The sequence below is a fragment of the Aricia agestis genome, chromosome Z (genome assembly GCF_905147365.1).
Source record: "Aricia agestis chromosome Z, ilAriAges1.1, whole genome shotgun sequence".
Taxonomy (NCBI): domain Eukaryota; kingdom Metazoa; phylum Arthropoda; class Insecta; order Lepidoptera; family Lycaenidae; genus Aricia; species Aricia agestis.
Genome location: NC_056428.1, coordinates 33596663 through 33606134, shown reverse-complemented (window position 1 = coordinate 33606134; position 9472 = coordinate 33596663). Strand labels below are relative to the sequence as shown.

Here is a 9472-nt window from a genome sequence, read left to right as displayed (position 1 = left end):
TCATCAAGAATACTATAATATTTTCGAGGAGGAAATTAAATTATATAAACATAACTAAAAGGAATCTTTGACAAAAATTTTATGTTGGCACGAAATAAATAGTAACTTAGGCTATTTTTCGTCATCATCAGACCTTGTGGTTCACATAAAAACTACAGCGTGCCATATTCGTTCGGATTGATCTTTTACCGTTAAACAACATTAACGCGAACTAATATCAAAATGTACAAGTATCCACAAGTCAAACAATATCGAGGCGAATGGGGGCCGACGAAATTGAGCTAGAATCATTTATAAGGGGAGGAGACGAGGGAGGCAGTAGGAAGGTGTTGCTGCATTTTGCATGAGCCCCGCTGCCCGTTGCTCCACACTCCAGGTGAGTTATAAAGATGCTATTCGGCAATTTTTTGGCAATGCTATTTGCTATCGATCCGAGCTGAAGTGCGCATTTAGTGTAGGAAATGAACCGATGTTTGTATGGGGACCCGGGAATAATTCCTCAGTCGATGAAACTTTGCTGGGTTATAGAATAGTATGAGCCAAAACTTAATATATTAAAATCCAAAAAAAAAATCACTAAGAAGTCAGTTATTTATACCTAAAAGTACAAATCTTTTTATATATTGAACGGCATAATTTCTCAGTCTAAATTTATTTTACCAAATGAATTATTTATACATATATGTAATACTTAATAAAAATCCAAAACTTTTTTCAAACAGAAGTATTGCTTCTGTATAATAATTCTTTTTTCTGACCTCATTTTCATAGCAAAATTTCTCAGTATAATTTTTTTTCGCATATGACTTACGAATATAATTTGACGTCACGAGTAAGAAAATCCAAAACAAAAATCATGCCAATAAAAAAAATATTAAAAATCTATAAAAAAATTAATAAGCATAATTTCTCAGCGTTATTTCTTTTCAAAACTATGTTATGTAGTCAAATATACACACAAATCCAAAATATCCAAAAGAACTATCATCCAGAAAACCAAAATTTTAGATGCGAAGCCAAATTTATTCCGCGTTTACGCAATAATGTACCGTATTGCTTTACTAGTTGGGTGCAGATTAGCGTCCTCGTGCATATAGTACGACCGCGATCGCGTGACCCGCACGACTCGCGGCCCGCGGGTCGGTGTGTGATTCTTTACATTAATTACATTTATTGCATTTTTCTTTTCTTTGTGGGTACGTAGACAAGACTTGAAAACTAATTGGGATAGATATTTTAATTTCGCTAAAAATTAAAAGTTATAATAATAATAATAATAATAAGTTTATTTCTCCCAAAAAATTACATATTATGCAATTTGTGGGAGACATGGAGCCCAAACTAAGCCAAGGCCTGTATATTGGTACCCCAGGCCCCCCTCACAAACAATGTAGTAACAAAGTAAGAACTAATAATATTATAATATTCTATAGCAATTTATTCTTACATTTAACTTAACTATGTGTGTGTGTGTGTGTGTGTGTGTGTGTGTGTGTGTGTGTGTGTGTGTGTGTGTGTGTGTGTGTGTGCGTGTGCGTGTGTGTGAGTGTGAGTGTGTAAAAAATTGTAGGGATATGAGATAATTTAACCGACATCACAAAAAGGATTCTATTATTATTATTCTTTGGATATTCATACAAAACTCTTAATTCATTGATACTTTACTAGGCTATAAAGTTTTTTCTGACTGAGGAATTACTTCGGGGCTCACTTGGTTCGTTTCCTACACTAATTGTCCTGTAATCGGTGTGGTTGTAAAATACTCGTGTCCCGGTGTTTGTCTTAAACTCCTATGATTTGCTGCTTCTATTTTGATAAAGTTTTGTGTACTGGCCAGAATCGGTTAACATCTATTTTTATACACGAATTAATGTTTATGACAAAATAAGATTTGCCAGGTATGTGTATTAAGCTTTTATAATAAAGTTTATGACAAAACAACAGTTGCCGGGCAGTTTTTACTAGCAGTACTTACCTCTGCATTTTAGTTTATTTCTAGCGTTTGTTGCTTGCTGTTTTTAAGAGTTTGCTGTTTCAATGATTATTATTTCGTCATCGTTTAGACTTCAGAGGGTATTTAATTACAATATATTTCTATTGTAGGTAGGAATATTGTTTTACTAATCGCACTAATTGTGATTTTAATCATGTAGTAAATCTCCTGTTGCATTATGGATGGAGTTTGGCACATTAGCGTTATTAATGTACTATCAGGATTTAGACCGCACGAGGTCTCATAGTCATGGCAACGTGAAATTATTAGTTTTGATTTTTCATTTACTTTCGTTATTTTATAAAAGCTGAATAACTGAAGAAAATAGACTCCAAAACCCTTATAAGCCTTATCGATGATCTTAGTAGAAAAAAAAATAGTATTATGATTTATATAAATACTAGCTATTTGACCGAGCTTCGGTATTCGATGAAAATGACATTTTCTAAAAATGATTCCTAGCTAGATCGATTTATCGCCCCCGAAACCCCCTATATACTAAATTTCATGAAAATCGTTGGAGCCGAGATTCCAATTATATATATACAAGAATTGCTCGTTTAAAGATATAAGATATATAAAAATAGAGCCTAGTAGGAAGTTTACATTTTTATAAAAATTCAGTCATACCTAATAATGTTATTAATTTTAAACTGAAATACTGAAAGGTTAATCAATTTACAAATAGCCGCAAGCAAAACAACATAAATCACTATTAATTATGTGTTTTCAGTAATGGATTCAATATAATATTTAAACACTTCCTATAATATCAATATTGAATATAAATTATTATTCAATATTGATATTATATTACATTTTGAGTAATCATTTTATTTATTAGGATATTTAAAGGCGCTCCCTCACCGAGAGCATTCACGGGTACCGTAACATTATAGATTGGTATTTAAGCATTACATTACAATAATACCTCCCTAACTGACGAGCATTCGCGTGTAATATAATAATTAGATTCGTTGAGCATTACATTACAATACTACCTCTCTGACTGACCGGCTGCCTGCTCCGGTCTCCTCCATCACTGATGTATGCCCGTTTTGTATTATTACAAGGTGCGCATGCTCGGTTCTCCCCCTTTACTGATGTAATGCTCAAATCTGTAACGTTACATTACACGTTAGCACCTTAACTGAAATGTCTTGAGAGAAACCGTCTCATTTTCTTGTTTTGACTAAAATGTTTGATGAAACGTAGGATGAAAAATTATTAATTATTAATTATTTTGCTCAACTTTCCAGGTTATTGTTAATTTTATTGTCATGAAGCGTGAGTAAGTTATAACAGTATCCTACATATATAATAATACATATATGCCTACTATAGTATTATTTACTATTTGAGAAAAAGATCGCGACAAAATATCGTAGGTCCACCATCTGGCAAAGAATCAATTTCTCCGATGGTAGGTATACCTTTGTCCATTAATTACATCCATCCGTCCATTCGATAAGCCCCTCCCAAACATCAATGTTAAAACATTGTTCAGTCAGGCACGCTAATCTTGTCTAGATTGTGGGGCGCATTGTATTTGAAATTGGCATTTCCATTTTCAAATAAATTGTTTTATGATTTTTATTATATTTTAATTTTAACTAGATGACGCCAGCGACTCCGTTGCACCAGAATTCGTTTATCGCACGGGAATCGTACATTTTTCCGGAATAAAAAGTATCCATGTCCTTTCTCGTTACTCAAAGTATCTCCATACTAAAATATAGCAAATCGGTTCAGCGGTTTGGGCATGAAGAAGTGACACACAGACACTTTCGCATTTATAATAATTATTAGTATGGATCTGTGTAGTATATATGAATGAATGTTGTAGTTTTTAAAAACAGTCATTTGTTAGGGTTCCGTACCCAAAGGGTAAGAACGGGGGTCCCGTTCTTACCCTTATTGATTTATTATTATTATGCTATTATTATGCTATTACTAGCATTTCGTTGTCTGTCCGTCTGTCTGTCTCCAGGCTGTATCTCGGTTCTTCCGCTATAGCTAGACTTCTGAAATTTTCACAGATTATGTATATCTGTTGCCGCTATAGCAACAAGTACTAAAAACAAAATAAAATTAATATTTAAGGGGGCCCATATTATTAACAAACGTGATTTTTTTTGCCTTTTTTTCTCGGTAACAATTATGGCAACAAGCCACAAAGGCCTTCATTATTTCATGTACTTATTGTTTTCGCTCGTTTCAACAAAAACTGAATTTCTCACATCTACCAATAACAAAATATAGCTATTTAATTTCGACTACTGAGTACTGATGGATGTGGTTTCGATATCGCTATTTAAAATATGCCCACTGGGTACGTTCATAATGTATAATTGTATACGTAACGATTTTAGGCCCGATAGGTTTTATTTTCCGTTCAAGAGTGAATTATTTATACACAGGCGCAGTAAATGTTACAGAGTAAGAGGTTAGTGCTGGAAGCGTTTGCATTTTGCATTAGATTTAAATTGTTTACGTCGTTAAGAAAGAAAAGTCCTCAAACAAAGCAAAGGAGGATAAAGTTTAACTAATGTTTATTTTTCTTCTTATTATTTGAGTTGAAAGCTTGAGACGGTCTATTTTAAGCGAGGTGTATTATTTTATATAATAATATAAGTACTTTAGTAAGATTAAAACGAAAGGTGACAAAATGTTTTTAATTATATTTTTTACATTTAATTTAATAATTAATGAAATGTAAAAAATATAATTAAGCCTTTAATATGGTGTCTAGGAGTTTATAATTATTTACGTGTACAATACAGTACAATAGTATCGTAGCACTAAAAGAGCACATCACTCTTATATTAAAATCGTCACTTTTACAAAATGACGAATATTATTATTTCAGTTGGCAAAATATTTTCGAATCATATTGGAAATTGCGCTGCTCGTGTTACAAAAACTCAATAGATGTATGAGCAATACGGTTAGTAAAACAGTCCATGCATGTTATTAATCACTTCTATTGTTCTCTCATAGCTTTGAATATTCATAATATTTTTTCCATCCGTCACACAGTTAATTAGTGACTGCACTTAGAGAAGGGTAACAATTTCGTGATGAAACTACTTCTCGTTATACTTTTTGCAGTTTACCGCGAGAGTAATGCAAATTTTTTCAAATCAGTGTCGGACAAATTCGTTGGGTTTGGAAATTGTATCGTTGAAACATTCAAAAATCTAAGAGTAAAAATACGAGGGTTGCTATTTCCTGAATGCAAAGTAATTAAGAAAATGATCAGTGAGGACAGTATTCGTTTTATACCTACGGAGACAGACAAGTTTATAGATGATGCTACACACAAGCCTGCAGTAAGTGAGCCATTATTACAATTCAGATCAGAAGCCACAAGGATTGGACCAGTTCCCGTTCCTCAACTGGCCATCTTGCATGGTAGAAGAATAGAATCACACGTCGTTCTTACAAGAGATGGTTATTTCATTACAATACATCGTTTGAAAACTTCGAACGAGATCCCAACGAATCGTACTGTATTGCTTCACCATGGACTCCTGGGTAGTTCAGCTGATTGGATGATATTGGGACCTAAGAAATCGCTTGCACACCTGCTATTGAATGCTAGTTTTGACGTGTGGCTTGTTAATGCTCGCGGAAACTACTACTCAAGAGATCACTTGAGGGACATTAATTCGACATACTGGAACTTCACATGGTACGAAATGGGCAAATACGACCTGCCTGCTATTGTGGACTATGTCTTACAGGTAATCAATCCCAATGAGCAGCTTACGTTCATCGGACATTCTATGGGAGGTACAGCATTCGTAACCATGCTTACTTTGCATCCAGATTATAATGATAAATTCCGAATGGCAATCTTATTGGCTCCCTTGGTATTTATGGCTAATACGGAAGGTCCGCTACGTGTCCTGGGTGCAGTTGCGTTAGATCCACCGGAGGAGTTATTGGATTTTTTGGGTGCTCATGAATTTTTGTCAGACAAAAAAGTTCCTGAGTGGATGATTAAGGAGTATTGCAATGATTCAGAAATACAGTGCTTAAATCCCTCTATGTTTTTCACTGCAAGTGTTATAGATACTGACAGATGGGATGAAGCATTAATCAGAAGTGTGTGGAACTATTTTCCAGCAGGTGCATCAACAAATACTATTCTGCACTATGCTCAAATGGTCAAAAGTGGAAAATTTCATGAATTTAAGGACGAAAATCAAGAGATTTCGTTAAGTTATGTGAAAGTTCCGATAGTCTTATTCAGTTCAAACAATGATAGAATCGCTAAAGTGTCAGATATTTTACGACTTTATTTTAAACTTTCTTGTCCCATTGACCACAACATAATTCGCGACAAAGGCATTTCTCACATGGATTTTGTGTGGAATCCTTCTGCCGACGCCATAGTGTATTCAAAAATATTAGCCTATATTAATGGCGAAATTAGATGTTACAAATTTACGGCAACCAATATTAATTTAAAATAATGTTTTATGGTTAAGTATTTAAAATATTCTACTTATTTTCATAGTTATTTTCTAACTTTTCATTGAGATAAAATGTCTGTCGATTATAATATCATATTAACTTTAGATGTTTTAATTATAGTAATTACTCAAAAGTGTATATTACTCGAAAGTATTGAATGCAGGGTAGAGTCCGCGTTTGGTTTGTGTTAGGATCCTTTACAAAAGATTACCTGAATGTTAAATCAGACGAGTGGTTCTGTACGTTTATTTTGCTTTGTTTGCATCATTATTATTCGGTGTAGTAATAATACACTATCAGAAAAAATAATAGTTACGCAGATGATGGACCTAATTTGGTCATTTAGCCGATAGATCGCGACAAGCTTTGGCACAATACTAATCTAGGTTTGCGTACGAATAACGTACTTTATTAACATTTTAATAGAGTAAAAACATAAATTTTTGTTTGCACTAAAGGAGTTCCAGGCCTTTTCAAATAGATCATAATATTTACGATATATTTTTTATACACAAAGAAGATCCATCAGATGGTATTTTATTTGCCCGTATGGCGTCTCCGGACACCATGTCTAGACAGTTTATGACGTCTGTACGAGTAATTATCACAGATTTTACGAACATCTATTTCATTATTTTTACTTTACATCCGCTATTTCATTATGATTTTCATAAAAATGCTGAAAATGCTTGCGAGCTAGGTATAAAAAAGTCAAAACGATTTTTGATATTGATACCCTATTGATACCTAATTATTATATTTTAAATTGTATCTTATATCTTTAAACGAGCAATTCTTATATATATATATATATATATATATATATATATATATATATATATATAATCGTTGATTGTTGGGCAAGGGTCCGAGCGTCACGAGTTTCCCCATACAAAAGTGAAAAAATTTTTTGGTCTTTCAGCGCTGCTACTTTCACAGTGAACTCTCTACAAGGAACACGTACACACCCTAAAGTATTATCACTTATTTTTGTTACACCCTGTATATATATATATGTGGAATCGGCTCCAACGATTTTCATGAAATTTAGTATATAGGGGGTATAAATCGATCTAGCTAGGAATAATTTTCAGAAAATGTATTTTTATGCGTGTTTTGAATCGTGTATCGATAATAGATAAACAGAAAAACATGACTCTTCCTGACATCTATTGGCGAATAATAATACTATTTTCTAAGCAAATAATTGTTTTAACGACCAGCAGATGGCGTTATTAAGTAACACGAAGTCAATGAGTGTTTGCTATACCGAGCAAAACGCGGTCATCCAGGTTCTAACAATTACTTGACGAACAGCACTAATCAGCGACTGATTGGATTTATTGGGTACCATCGTCCACATGCGTCATTACATACTAAAAAACACTTTACGCTTGGCGTTTGTGTAAGTATGAACTACCCCAAATATGAAGTTTTATATTTGTTTTTCTTGTGCTCATTGCCGAGCCACTATATTAATAATTATAAAATAAAGAAAACTATTGATAAATTCACATAATGTTGATTTAAATTTCAAAATAAGTTGAAGGTTTGTCTTGAATGTGATCTGAAAACTTTTTACGATAGATATATTGCATGGCTATGCAATATTTTGCGTGGCTCCTTTTTACATTTTATGTTTTGGTGGGATAGATTATACTGAGCACTGAGTAATACAGACCAAATATCCAAATAAGCTAATCGTTTTAGGTTTCAGAATGCACTTAACATTTCTAGTACTTACCTGCAATTTACAGTTAACGTTTAGCTGAAATGAACGTAGTACAATTTTCTCGTTTGCCAAGATTAGTAATAAAACCGGCCAAGTGCGAGTTGGAATCGCCCATGAAGGGTTCCCCAGCAGTAATAATTTTATGAAATTAAAAGGTTTTTGATTTATTTTTATATTTCAGTTGATTTAATGAAAGTTAAATTAAGGTTTACCATTTATGACGTATGAAAAAAACTACTTTGCTAGATCTCGTTCAAACCAATTTTCGTTGGTAGTTTTTATAGTAATATACATCATATTATATTTTGTTTAGAATTATCATGCCCCTGCTTTAGAAGTTAGAGGGGGGGACATTTTACCACTTTGGAAGAGTCTCTATTGCAAACTATTCAGGGACAAAATGATACTAGAAACCTCAAAATGATTTTTTGAAGACATATCCATAGTTACTCCACACGCATAGGTTAGATGAAAAAAATTTTTCGTTTCAGTTATACCCCTCAAATTTTTAATATTTTTCCATTTTTGTATCAACATCTTAATTCTCTAATCTTCACAGACTACATCTACTTACCAAGTTTCAATAGTATAGCTCTTATAGTTTCGGATAAAATTGGCTGTGACATAACGGACGGACAGACAGACATGACGAATCTATAAGGATTCCATTTTTTGCAATTTGGCTACGGAACCCTAAAAACTTACGATCGAGAATTTATTTTATACCGAAATACCAAAATGTACTGTACTTTTCACTATTATGACGTGTTACCATTAGCAATTGAGCAATGATTACATTGTAGGTACAGTACAAAAGTGTACTCAAAATTCAAATAGCAATCAAAGCTATAAAATCAACAGAAACCTTTTAATTATTATTATTCGTTAAAAAATATTATGCGCCTACTGAAAAACCTACGCTACTAACGCGATATTTTGTAAAAACAGATCCGAATTCATGCCAATCTAAAAACATTATCGGACTGTTTTGTTTAGCCAAGTTTTAATTTTCAGCGTGTACAGCGGCAGCCTCCCCTAATGCAAATCGACAAAAAGTCACAACTGGTTTTAATGATTTTAACCATTAGACACATTCATTGCTAGTTACCTCTTAAAGAGAAGGCCATCGGTGATTAGAGGGAAAGTTGAAGCAAAAATATTTTACTCGACGGTGGCTGAAAGAGGGTTATGTTTTGTTGTAACGCCTCCATGGTGTAGTGGTTAAGCTCTCGACTCGGAGGCCGTGGGTTCGATTCCCGCGTTGG

General features: G+C 33.5%; 1 protein-coding gene across 1 annotated transcript; it reads left to right on the top strand.

Moving 5' to 3' along the window:
* Positions 1–5030: 5030 nt before the first annotated feature.
* On the top strand, positions 5031–6474 carry LOC121738748 (lipase 3-like). The gene has a single exon (XM_042130983.1). It carries the CDS (start codon positions 5074–5076, stop codon positions 6472–6474), a length of 1401 nt encoding a protein of 466 aa, XP_041986917.1. The 5' UTR covers positions 5031–5073.
* Positions 6475–9472: the final 2998 nt, after the last annotated feature.